General features: G+C 40.9%; 1 protein-coding gene across 9 annotated transcripts in view; it reads right to left on the minus strand.

Annotated features, from left to right (window-relative positions):
- The window catches only part of ST7L (suppression of tumorigenicity 7 like), a 150839-nt gene that overhangs the window by 17905 nt on the left and 118552 nt on the right, over positions 1-14382 (minus strand). The window contains exon 15 of one of the 9 annotated variants that reach the window (XM_067727267.1): positions 4464-4897. The exons of the other annotated variants lie outside the window; for them this stretch is intronic. Within the exon in view, the coding sequence (XP_067583368.1) occupies positions 4820-4897 (78 nt within the window). The 3' untranslated portion in view covers positions 4464-4819. Of the gene's footprint in view, positions 1-4463; positions 4898-14382 lie in introns of those variants that run through there. 9 annotated transcript variants of the gene reach the window in all.

Genomic DNA, 14382 nt, shown 5'->3' on the forward strand with positions numbered 1-14382 from the left:
GCCATTTAGGGTCGTTAAAGGTGGTCCTAGCAAAAACAGATCTTTGTGGGCAGGAAAAAGTTAACTAGAAAAGAAGCAAGTATCTTTACTCCTCTCACCAAAGCATTACTTACCTGGAGTTCTGCACTATCTCCCTGTGTTTGCATTATGTTTCAGTTGGCTTGTCTTGGTCTTAGGATGAGGTCAGAGAGAGAGGCACAAGAGGGCCCCAAGAGCTGAGTCCTGAGCTTCCCTGGTGGCGCAGTGGTTGAGAGTCTGCCTGCCGATGCAGGGGACACGGGTTCGTGCCCCAGTCCGGGAGGATCCCACATGCTGCGGAGCGGCTGGGCCCGTGAGCCATGGCCCCTGGGCCTGCGCGTCTGGAGCCTGTGCTCCGCAACGGGAGAGGGAGGCCACAACAGTGAGAGGCCCGCATACCACGAAAAAAAAAAAAGAGCTGAGTCCTGTTTCAGGGAGACAGACAGCAATGTGGTGTGCTCTCTGCAAGGGCTCGGGCTGGTATAAGAAGGAGCTCTCAGGCCACAGCACTCTGCAAAACATTCTCAAATAACTTGTAGGGAAGACCTAGGAACGGGCAAAAGGCAAGTTGAGAAAGGACCTTGCTGCGTTACACATAAATGTCCCCCTCCTACCCTCTAAATCTCTATAAGCAAAAGAGAAAAGACGAGCTTCGAAAAGAATCCAGTGGGTACTTCTGGAACACCTACAAGTGATTCGCTTGGAGGGATGTAGAAGCAGCTTCCCCTTTTCTCCCAGTGGTGTGACTACTTGTGCTGCTGTTAGACTGGAGGGGCACAGGGAAGGGCTCGTGGCTCTGCACACCACTGTGAAATGGTTGGCTTGGAGAAATTACTGGGAAGGGTAGCAACAGGCCTTATCCCTGACAAGAGTCCTACTCACTAATTCAACATGGCAGACACTCAGGTCTCCCTTCAGGAATGAAAGATTTATTTTCCTAGCTGCAGAAAATGCTGACAGGAAACAGCCCTTGGCTATAAGCCCCTTACAGGAATTGCCTTAACTGAAACAAAGCAATTTGACCAAGGTCACATCTCCATCCATGGGCAGTTCATATCTAAAGATTGATTGATATGGAATATAAAGACCTGGCCTCCTTGTCCCAAATCAAGGGAGCTCTGAAGGGACATCTCAGCTTCAAAACCCCCTGTAGGGTTGGCTGAACCCTCTACTGAGACTGTGTTGCAGCTCGGCTTTCCTGCCCCTCCATTTTCCTCCCCTCCCCTCTCTTGCTGTGGATCCCAAGGGTTCTCTCTGGTAAGCCTCTTGCACCTTAATCTCTCAGACTCTGTTCTTTCTAGCCATGGTTAAGTCCTCTAAAGGTGGGTGGACACATTTTCCGAGTATTTTATTTGGTGCCAAGCTCTCAATCAGGTATATTACATATGTTACTTCATTTAATCAACTCAACTACTAAAAGAGGCAGGTTATTCCTGCTTGACCCATAAAGTAACGAATACCTACTGAGGCACAGTACATTGTTCAAGGTCCTACAGCGGAGCAGGGCTGAGATTCAGCGGCACAGCTGGGATTCAAACCTTCATCCGTTTGGCCTTCAAGTCCACTCTCCTTCCAGTGGCCATACTATAGTCAAAGCTATTTAATACATTTGGGGAGTTCAGAATATTAGCTTATGGTCAGTCATACACCTAAGTATGAATCCACTGACTCACTAGCTTTCTTCTGAGACTTTGAGCTAGGAACAGGACACTGAAGGAGTGGGGGCTTTGGTAGGGAGAAAGGGGGATGATCACCTACACACATGGAGTCATCAAGTGTTAGAGCGAGAAGGAAGCTTAGAGACCCTTGATTGTAGCTCCCTCGTCCTACAGATGAGGAGAACGAGGCCTGGGTTGAAAAGTCAGTCTGGCTCCCTCCTTCCGCTTCAGCTACCCACTCCTTCCCTAGCAGACTTGGGATCAGAATCCCTAGCCCAGCCCTAGCTGCTCCCTCGGGCACTCCTTCCTCCTCTCACCTGTTGCTCTACAATGTCTGACCTTTGATCCTGTTCACCTGGGCTTTGTCCTCTGCCTTTTGGCCTAGGGCTGCTTGCCATCCTGGTTGCCGCAAAAATCCTGTCCTCCTGTTTCTTAACCAGTTTGACGGCTGAGGTGAGGCTGGGAGTGGGGAGGATTGTGGAGCTTCTACTCCCAGGCCATGCCTCCATCGGTAGCATCAGCTCTGGGAAGCACTTACTCATAAGGCATGTCTTGTTCCTCAGGTGTGGACAAGAAGCCACTGAAGCCATGAGCATCTATCCCTCCCCGCTTGTGAATCTGACCTGCCACACCTGCCTGTGGAGGAGAGGGCGACTGAATACATGGGGAGAGACACCTCCTCGTCGTGCTTCTCCTTTCCCACCCGAACTCAAACCCATAGCTCTCCCAGGAAGGGTCTTTTGCATTCTCAAAAGACTTACCCATCTCCGTTCTCTGTAGTGCCCACTCCCCACTCCTAGCCCACCTAACCCAAATCAAAGCCTTTCAAGACCATTTGGGCCTCAGAGCAGACAGGGTGTCCTCAGGGTGGTACAGTGGTGGCCACAACATACAGGCCCCTTCTTCATCCCTAGTGTATTTTCCTCTCCTGAGTCTTGGTGAGTCAGCACCACAGGGCCACACACAAGGCTCCTATTCAGGGCTCATTTTCCTTCTGCTCTAACTCAGATCTTGGCATCTCTCTCTCTCTCTCTCTCACACACACACACACACACATACTCTATGTGAGCCTTATTCTCACCATGGGAAAGCTCTGCCCCAGTCTCCTCGGTTTCCCCCAGTACACCCCCTACGCACATACACACACACACACACACACACACACGCATGCGAACATTCCTCATCCTTACCTTCTGGGAGTTTTCAGTCCCAGCTGGATACAAACATAAAGGAGGTAGAGCAAAATAGTAATGTTAAACTATTAAATCCTCATTCACATATTTTCAACAGGTTTTTGTTGTTGCTGTCTCTCTGCAGACCCTGAGCTATACTGAGGACACACACACACACACACACACACACACACACATTTTATGTGCCTGCCTGTCACTTATTCAGGTTATGTTTATTAAGCACTGACTCTGTGTGAAGCCTCATGCTAAAGGCTGGAATTTACACACTGATGGGGGAACAAGCCTTGCAGATGTGACATCTCAGGGCAGTGCTGGGCAGCAGGTGCCCCAAGTGGGTGATGAGGCCCCAAGTGCCTATGAAGTTCAGTAGAGCAGGGAAATCTGTGGGTCTAGAGACATCGGATTTAAATAAACAGAAGGGAGAAGGATCCTGGTTTGCGCTGATAGGGGTATGTGTATAATCTGTGTACGTAGGACGTGGGGATGCAGAAGTAGGAGGAGCAAGAAAAGTCGTTCAGAACAAGGACTCTGCCATCCTCTGCGTAACCTTGAGCGAGTCAATTAACCTCGCTAGCCTTCGTTTCAGCATCAATGTAGTGAAGATATGAGAACCTTCCTCTTAGGGTTTTGTGAGAATGAAATGAGATAAACCGGGCAAGTACGTAGCACAGGGTGAGTAGTCTGCAGATCTGCAGCCTTTGTGAAAAGAAGCAGCGGGCGAAAGGGCGGCTCCAGGGCTGCGAGTCCAGAGAGGAAGCTGAGAGGTTGCCACGGCAGCCCCGTCCTTCATCGGAAAGCTGAATTGCTAGCGCCCCCTGGTGTTTCAGTCGCTAAGATTCTCTCTACACCGAGGTGTAGCCGCACACCCACCTCCTTAGAAAAGGACGGGTCAGCGGTCTGGAAGGGACCCGCTTCAGACCTGCTGGCACGGGCGGGGTGCGTCCCCTCCCCACATCCGCGCTCTGCCACCTCCCTGATGGCCTAGTCGGGAGCTCAGCCACAGTCCCTGCCTTAGGCACGGATGGAAGCCCAAACTAGTAGAAGGGCAGGGCATACCAGAAACCGCTTCATAGGATTGTGAGCCTTAACTGAGCAAATCTAAGACTCCAAACTAGTTAGGGCATAAGTAAGCACTCAGAAAGCGATAGCTACTAGTATTATGTAGCTCCTAATAGTAGATCATCCATAACTATTTGTTACACGAGGGTCAGGATGACTCTATCAACATTTATTTATATATTCATTCGTTCATTTAAGTATGTTTCAAAAATGTCTCACTCCTCCTTTACTGTTTATGCTGAAACAAACAAAAACCTTAATAAGACAAATAAGTGAGCAAGAGCCAGCACTCTGTGGGAGGAAAACAAAGAGATTTCATTCGTTCAAACATGCATACATTAGCTCCTACTAGGTACAACTCACTGACTTACGCACTGGGATAGAGAAATAAATAAGTTACAGGGCCTTAGGGGCTTTAAATGCTGGTGGGAGAGACAACGCGAAACACGGTATTATGCGGACTATAATAAAAATTGGAGGCCGCTCTCAAGCCTTTGGAGACGGACCACATTCTATGGAGTGTGTGTCCCCTTAGTAAATCTACTTCTTACCTCTCGACGAATTCCTTCTTCATGAGACATAAAGGACCCGAGCTTCAGTAAGTCCTGACACCAGTTTCACTTGCTCATAGGGTGCCGAGTGCAGAGGCCTTGTCCCCCAGCACTTCAGCAAAATGGCTGTGCCCGACACTTGAGCTCGGCGGGTCGTGTGCAGAGATGCCCAGCACACACTGCAATTCAAGATGGCGGCGGCAGGCTGTGTGCAGGGACACACACCCGGCACTGTGATCTGGAGTGAGTGTCAGGGGCAGCACAGCTGTGCCAGACTGCCCGGAATTCCATCCTCCTGCCGCTGACAAGATCCTTATAAAACAGCCCTGCTGAGGGCCTTTCAGGGAGATCTTGTACTCAGGAGCACTAGCTCACACCTCTCCATTCTTTGATCAAAGAATGAAGCTTTCCTCTGCTTCTGAAAAGAGTGAAAAATCAAAAAGATAAAAATAGGAATAAGCTGTGGTGACACAATCACCAGTGGAGTCAGGAATGGTCTCACGGAGGAAATGACACTCAATCTGCTCTTGAAGGAGAGGTAGATGCTCCCAGGAAAAGAAGGCAATTAAGGGTATTCCAGGTAATGAGAAAAATGTATGCAATGCACCGAGTTGCCAACCAGCATGGTGAGAAGTCTGGGTGGCAGTGTGGATCTGGAGAAGTAAATGGGTTCAGGAAAGGGCCCAGTCCGCCCAGGAGAAGAATTTGGGCTCTATTTGGTGGATCACTGGGAGCCTGAACCAAAGAGGCATCATGAGCAGAGGCAGACTTACCATGAAGTTAAGCTTCAAGGACCATGATTGGCACAGCCCCTTCCAAACATGAAGGGCCCAAGCAATGTGTTCATATGGTCATATGTTTTTATAAAATTTGAAAAAGTAAGTATTTTAACTGTAGTCAGTTAAGACTGCTGTCTCTTTTCACGGTGGCATCTACATCACACTTTCCCCCGTGTTGGGTGACCTTGGAGTGGTGGCCACAGCATTTTGAGAATTTAGCTAAAGGTAAATTGAATAAGGGGTTATTTTTTGAGTAAAATATATTTACGTGGTTTGCAGTCACTTTCGTGTATAGTTGAGTTTTTACTAGCCATCCCAGTGTAGAAATGGCTTCCAGGAGTGGTCCTATCAAGCATTGTGCTGCCTCACCTTGCATAATGATGTGAAGGAGAAGCACCAAAGGTTGTATTGATATAAATATACCTTATAGAACCTGGCCCTAAAAGTAAAATCGGAAATGGAGGACAAACAATGTTTTAAATGTATGAAGCCAGAAGCTGGTCTCTAGAAAATTCTTCCAATTATTAGATGTGTAAAATTATAAGTGGGCAATTAATTTCTCATCAATGCTAGTCAAAACAAAATTTCTCTTTTGTCAGGAAAATATTCAATAATGCAGTACACACAAGTATAAATGCACCATAAATACAAAGATTAGAGTATGGAGTCAAAAGATATGTTTTTTAAAAGTTTAGAAAATTCTGCTTCTGACCAAGATGGAATAATAGGGACTGGATTTGTTCTCCCATCTAAAACAACTAAACACTGAGCAAAATATATTAAACAACAATTTTCAAGAGACTGGACATCAGGCAACAAAGGATAGAGATGGAAAACAAATGAAGTGAGTCCTATGATTGACCCAGCAGTGAAAGGGGAATCAAGGTAGGCCTGGCAATCTCCCTAAGTACAGGAGATAAAGCTGAGAGTTGGAAGATAAGAGTATTGTAGACAAGAGAGATGCAATGAGAGAGAGGTCCTGAGATCCTCAAAGGATTCCTCTGGGGTCTTCAACTAAGTACTAATCAACATATGCATGTGAGGAAATGCCCAAAAGCCAATGAGAGCCACCCGAAAGGATTAGAGGGAACAATACTCAGAGCTCTCCTGGGACTGTGCGTAGTTTTCATTCTCACTAACCAGAATGACAAATCTCATAATTCCTGGAACATGGGATAGAGTATTCACTCAGAAGGCTTTGTCTCTATAGTGGGCCAAAATTAGCCTAAGTGCTGCTCTGCTCCCACCTTAAAAAAAAGTTTAAAAGAAAAACTAAAAAAGGGTCAAACTATTTGCAAATGACTGCATCCCAGAACAAAGCTCAAGAATTTGTATAGGAAAACAAAAATATCTGTACCCAAAAAGCTAAAATCAGGGAATTCCCTGGTGGTCTAGTGGTTAAGATTCCACGCTTCCACTACAAGGAGCATGGGTTCAATCCCTGGTCAGGGAATTAAGATTCCACATGCCACACAGCATGGCTACAAAAAAAAAAAAAAGGGATTTCCCTGGTGGCACAGTGGTTAAGAATCACCTGCCAATGCAGGGGAAACGGGTTCAAGCCCTGGTCCAGGAAGATCCCACATGCCGAGGAGCAACTAAGCCCGTGTGCCACAACCGCTGAGCCTGTGCGCTAGAGCCCGCAAGCCACAACTACTGAAGCCCACACGCCTAGGGCCTGTGCTCCACAACAAGAGAAGTCACCGCGATGAGAAGAGTACACACCGCAATGAAGAGTAGCCCCCACTCGCCACAGCTAGAGAAAGCCTGCGTGCAGCAACGAAGACCCAACACAGCCAAAAATAAATAAATTTTTTAAAAAATTATATTTAAAAAAAGGTTCAAATCACAATATCTAGCATCTAATCAAAAATTACCAGGCACACAAAGAAGCAGAAAAATTGGGTCCATAATTAGGAGAAAAAGCAATCAATTGAAAATTAATGAAAAATGACACAGTAGTAGAATTAGTATATAATTATATTAAAACAGCTATTATAACTGTATTCCTTATGTTCAAGGAGATAGAGGAAAGATTCAGTTTGTTAATTTGAGACATGAAAGATAAAGCAAAGACATAGCTCAAACTTCTAGAAATGAAAACCACACTATCTGAGATGGAAAAAAACATTGGATGGTATTAATAGCAGATTACACAGTATGGAAGGAATAGTTGAAAAAATACCAATAAAAACCATTCATAATGAAACATAAAGATTTTTAACAGTGAACAGAATATCAGTGAGCATTGGGACAAATTCAAGTCACAATATATAACTGAAGTCCCTGAAGGAAAATATTTGAACAAATAATGGCCAAATTTTTCCAAATTTGATGAAAATAAGAACCCCAAGCACAGGAAACATGAAGGAAAGTACACCAAGGAATATCATAATCAAATTGTTTAAAACCAGTGATAAAGAGAAAACCTTCAAAACAAGCAGAGGTAAAAGACCATATTCTATACAGATGAACAAGGATAAGAATTACAGCAGAATTCTCTTTGATAACAATACAATCCTGAAGACAGTGGAGTGATAGCTTTAGAGTACTGAGGAAAAAACTGTCAACCTAGAATTCTATACCTGGTGAAAATACCTTTCAAAACAAAGGCAAAATAGAGACTTTTCTCAAACATGCACAGTCTGAAAGAACTTATCACCAGCAAACCTGCAGTATAGAAATACAAATTCCGTTAGCTGTACAAGGAAGGGAAAATGAAGAGCACTAGAAATGGTAACTATGTGGGTAAATTTGAAAGATTGTTTTCCTTATTCTTTAAATCTCTTTACAATTTTATAACAATGAATTGTGGGGTGTATAAAATATGTAGAAGTAAAATGTATGACAACAATAGCACAAAGGCTGAGAGAGAAGAAATGGAAGTAAGATTCTTATACTATCGTGAATCAGTATAATATATGAAAGAAGTACATGATAAGTTAAAGTTGTATACTGTAAGCCCTAAAGCAACGGCCAAGAAACAAAACAAAGCAAAGGATGTAAAACCGAAGTCATAGCATGACTGGAGAGGGGCTGCACTGACAACAAGGTCAGTCATGGAGGTATGGACGCAGATGCTGCTTGGCATGTGGAACGTCAGAACTATGCAAGCCCTAAGCTTCAACTCTCAACGGTCTCAGCCCCAAAGGGTCAGAAAATTTCCATCCTGGTGCGGATGCCATCCAGGAGACCCTTGGGGCCTTTGGAAAGAGAGAACAGGCTGAAGAGGAAGGATGACTCCAAGCACAGACTAGAGAACAACTGTCAACCTTGAAGAAACACCATGAAGATGAGATCACTCATCACATAAAGGAGATTTAGCCCCTGTGGAAAGATACTGAGCAGCACAAGCAAGGGATCAAGAAATTAATAAAATGTGATGATGATTAAGTACACACAGTTCCCCATAGAATGGCTACATATCATTGCCCACTTCTTTGTAGACATAGTTCTGGTTTCATTAATATCTGTGTGCTGCCAATGGATTATAATAAATTGTTATCAGTGAGAAAAAATGGAATCATAAAAAATAATCCAAAACAAAGAAAAAGGGGAAAGGAGAGCAAAGAACAAATGATAGAAGAATAGTAAGATTGTTGATTGAAAACCAACAATCTCAATAACCACCTAAAATGTAAATGGTCGGAACAACCCAATTAAAGGCAGAGATTGTCATATTGTGTAAAAAAAAGCAAGACCCAAATATACGCTGCCTACAAGAAATCCACTTTAAATAGAAAGACAGAAATAGGGTAAATTGTTATAGAATACTCCAACCAAATGGAGCAGAATACATGTATTTTTTTGTTAGTGTACAAGAACATTCACTATGATAGACCATTAAAATGTCTCAGTAGGGCTTCCCTTGTGGCGCAGTGGTTGACAGTCCACCTACCGATGCAGGGGACACGGGTTCATGCCCCGGTCTGGGAAGATCCCACATGCCACAGAGCGGCTAGGCCCGTGAGCCATGGCCGCTGAGCCTGCGCATCCGGAGCCTGTGCTCCACAATAGGAGAGGCCACAGCAGTGAGAGGCCTGCGTACCGCAAAAAAAAAGAATCCACCTGCCAATGCAGGGGACATGGGTTCGAGCCCTGGTCTGGGAAGATCCCACATGCCGCAGAGCAGCTAAGCCTGTGCGCCACAACAACTGAGCCTGTGCTCTGGAGCCCACGAGCCACAACTACTGAGCCCACGTGCCACAACTACTGAAGCCCACATGCCTAGAGCCTGTGCTCCACAGCAAGAGAAGCCACCACAATGAGAAGCCCGTGCACCACAAAGAAGAGTAGCCCCCACTCACCACAACTAGAGAAAGCCCGTGTGCAGCAATGAAGACCCAACACAGCCAAAAATAAATAAATTAAATAAATAAAATTTTAAAAATAATTTAAAAAAATAAAATGTCTCAGTAAGTTTAAAAGGATTTATGTCATAGAAAGCATGTTCTCTGACTACAATGGAATTAAATTAGAAATTAATAACAGAAAGGTCTCTAGGGAATCCCCAAATATTTGGAAAATAACACAGTTCTAAATAGTCCATGGGTCAATGAAGAAATCAGAGAGGAAATTAGAAAATATTTGTATATGAATGAAAATTAAAACACAACGTATCAATATTTGTGGGATGCAGATAAAGCAGCACTTATAGGGAAATTTATAACATTAAAAGTCTACATTAAAAAAGAAAAAAAGCATTAAAGTCAATTAAGAAAGTAGAAATAAGTAAGCAGAGGAAAAGGAATTACAAAGATCAGAACAGAAACCAATGAAATGGAAAACAAAAACAATAGGGAAAAATCAATGAAACCAGAAGCTGGTTCTTTAAGATCAATAAAATTGGCAAAACTCTAACCAGAATAATTAGGAATAAAGTAGAAAAGACACAAATGGCCAATATCAGGAGGGAGAGGTGCCATCACTACAGATTGCACAGTTATTAAAGGGAATATTGTAAATAATTTTATATCAATAAATTTAATAACATATGAAATGAACAAATTCCTTGAAAGACACAAATTAGCAAAGCTCACTCAAGAAGAAATAGGTAATCTGAATAACCCCACACATATTAAAGAAACTGACTTCTTTGTTTAAAACTTTCCCACAGAAGAAACTCCAGGCACAGATGGTTTTATTAATGAATCCTACAAACATTCAAAGAAACAAAATACTAATTCTACAGAAACTTCTCCAGAATACTGAAGAGATTGGATCACTTCCCAACTCACTCTATAAGACCAAGCAGTAACATGACAAAGAAAGATACAAACCAACTTCCCTAATGAACAAACATGCCAAAAAATCTTAACATTTTAACAAGTCAAATGCAATAATATATAAAAAGATAATACATAATGACCAACTTGAGTTTATCTCAGGAATTCAAGGTTGGCTTGACATTTGAAAACCAATCAATGTAATTCACCATATTAACAATTCAAAAAAGAAAAACTATATGATCATGTCAATATTCCCAGGTGATACAGTTCTGGAGATGAGAGAAGTGATTCCATCAGTGAAAGAATTTCCTGATCAACATCATTGAAGATTACTCAAAATTTTCAAAGGCTTATGAGCCCAAGTTTGTTACTACATTATCATATTTACTGAATATATTTTCTGGAAAGTAACTTTAATACAGTTTACTCTCAAGGGAAAAAAAAACAGATTTTTGAAATGTGGCTATTGTAATTATCCATCAAATCCAATGTCTGAGACAACTGGTAAAATGTCAAAGTATTTGGCTTTGAGGAAAATAAATGCAGATCTTTAGTGAAAATAATAGATTCAGAAAAAGAATTTGACAAAATCCAACATACATTTCAGATAAAAACTCAGCAAACCAGAAATAGAAGGGAACTTCCTTGACCTGATAGTGGACATCAAAGAAAAAACCTACAGCTTATATCAAATTTAATCATAAAAGACTAAACAGTTTTCCCCTAAGATTAGGAATAGGGCATTAATACCCACTTTTACCACTTTTATATTCAAATATATTGGAGGTACTAGCCAGTGCAGTAAAGCAAGAAAAAGAAATAAAGGTATTCAGATTAGAAAGGGAGGAGTAAAACTGTCTTTGCAGAAAATATAATTGTCGAAAATCTAATGGAGTCTATTTCTTAAAAACACTACCAGAACTAATAAGTGAATTTATCAAGGTTGCAGAATAGATCAATTGTCTTTTTACTAGCAATGGAAATAGTAATAAACAGTACCATTTATAATAGTATCAACAATATGAAATACTTAAGGATAAAGCTGACAAAAAATGCACAAGACTTATACATTGAAAACGACAAAACATTGCTGAGAGAAGTTGAAAAAGGCCTAAATAAATGGAGAGACATATTGTTTTCAGGAATCAGAAGACAATGTTGCTAAGATGCTAGTTCTCCCCAAATTGATCAATAGATTTAATGCAATCCCAATCAAAATCTCAACAGGCTTTTTTGTAAAAAGTGATAATTCTAAAATTTTTACAGAAATACAAAGAAAGTAACATAGTCAAAACAACTTTGAATGGTAAGAGCAAAACTGGAAAATGTCACTACCTGACTTTAAGATTTCTTATAAAACTACATTAATTAAGACAGAGTAGTATTGGCATAAAAATAAGCAGATCAATGGAACAGAATAGAAACTCTAGAAATAGACCCTTGAATATGTAATCAGGTGATTCTGACAAAGGTGCAAAAGCAGTTCAATAAAGAAAGTATAGTCTTTTCAACAAATGGTTCTGGAGCAATTGGATATCCATCCACATGCAAAAACTAAAATTTGATCCATACCTCATACCATATATAAAAATTATCTCAAGATATATTGTACATCTAAATGTAAAACCTACAACTATACAATCTGTAGAAAAAACAGGATAATATCTTTGTGACCTCAGGCTAGGCAAAGATTTCTTAATATGATGCCAAAAGTACCATCCATAAAGAACAAATTGATAAGTTGGAACATTATCAAAATTAAAAACTTCTGCTCTTTGAAAGACACTATTAAGAGAATGGAAAGACAAGTCATTGACTAGAAAAATATATTTTCAAATCACATATCTAATAAAGGACTGACATCCTAAATATACAATGAACTCTCAAAACTCTATAGTAAGAAAACAACCCAATAAAAATGGGGAAAATGTTCTACAAGATACTTCAAAAAAGAAGACATACAAGAGGCAAATAAGTAATTGGAAAGATACTCAACATTGTTAGTCATTAGGAAAATGTAAATTAAAACCACAATGAGATATCACTACACACCTTTTAGAGGGGTAAAATTAAAATGACCTTCCATATTAAGTGTTGATGAGGAAGTGGAGCAACAGGAACTGCTCATAGGAGTATAAATGGTACAACCGATTTGAAAAATAGTTTGGTAGTTTCCTTAAGAATTAAATATACACTTACCTACCATATGATTCAGCCATTCTACTTCTAGGTATTTATCCCAAAGAAATATAAGTACACGTCTATGCCAAAGTTGTAAAATAATATTCAATGTGTAATAGCAAAAAACTAGAAATTACCCTAATATCTACCAACAAGTGAATGGATGAATAAACTGTGGTATATCCATACAATACCACTCAGCCATAAAAAGAATGAACGATCAACACATGCAACAATATGAATGAATCTCAAAATAATTATGTTGAATGAAAAAAAAACAGGTTAAAAAAAAGAGAGAAAACCAGGTGGAAACGGGGTCCTGAAACAAGTATGGGAATTAAAGACTCTGGGGGGACCCAGTCAGAGGGAGCCTCTCACACTTTTGTGAGTTTTATTTTTAGGAGCTCCACCAGATTCTTACAGTGATTATCGGAGAAAAATCTTCTCATGCTTCCAGTAGGGGGAGGAAAAGGTTAACTGTTTTGAAATACCCCAGACCATTCTGGGGTTTTGTCTGCTTTTTGGTTTTGGGTTTTGTTGTTTTTTTCTTCCAGTTTTATTGAGATATAATTGACATACAGCACCATATAAGTTTAAGGTGTACAGCATAATGTTCTGACTTACATACATCATGAAATGATTACCACAATAAGGTTAATGAGCATCCGTCATCTCATATAGACACAAAATTAAAGAAATAGAGAAAAAAAATTTTTTCCTGGTGATGAGAACTCTTATTATTTACACTCTTAACAACTTTCATATGTAACACACAGCAGTGTTAGTTTATTCTGTTGTAGATTACATCCCTACTATCTATCTTATAACAGGAAGCTTGTACCTTTTGACCACCTTCATCCAATTCCCTCCACCATATACCTCTGGTAACCACAAGTCTGATCTCTTTTTCTATGAGTTTGCTTGTTTGTTTGTTTGTCTATTTGTTTTTGAAGTATAATTGACCTACAACACTCTATTAGTTCCTGGTGCACAATGTAGTGATGAGATGTTTCTGTACATTAGAAACTGATCATCACAATAAGTCTAGTTACCATGTCACCATACAAAATATTGCATAATTATTGACTGTGTTCCCAACACCGTACATTCCATACCCACACTTGTTTATTTTGTAACTGAAAGTTAGTACCTCTTAATCTCCCTCACGTATTTCTCTCATTCCCCCACTCCTCTCCCCTCAGGCAGCCACCCATTTGCTCTCTGTACCTATGACTCTGTTTCTGTTTTCTTATGTTTGTTCATTAGTTTTGATTTTAGATTCCATATATAAGTGATATCATACAGTATTTGACTATTGTAAATAATGCTGCAATGAATATAAGGATGCACATGTTTTTTCAAATTAGTGTTTTTGTCTTTTTTGGATAAATACCTAGGAATGGAATTGTTAGATTGTATGGTAGTTCTAGTTTTAGTTTTTTTGAGAAAACTCCATACTGTTTTCCATAGTGGCTGACCAATTTACATTCCCAACGACAGTGTACAAGGGTTCTCTTTTCGCCACATCCTCACCAACATTTGTTATTTGTGGTCTTTTTGATGACAGCCATGCTGGTGGGTGTGAGGTGGTATCTCACTGTGGTTTGATTTGCATTTGTCTGATGATTAATGATGTTGAGCATCTTTTCATAAGCCTGTTGGGCATCTGTATGTCTCCTTTGGGAAAATGTCTCTTCAGGTCTTCTGCCCATTTT

This window comes from Pseudorca crassidens, chromosome 2, assembly GCF_039906515.1.
Source record: "Pseudorca crassidens isolate mPseCra1 chromosome 2, mPseCra1.hap1, whole genome shotgun sequence".
Classification (NCBI taxonomy): Eukaryota; Metazoa; Chordata; class Mammalia; order Artiodactyla; family Delphinidae; genus Pseudorca; species Pseudorca crassidens.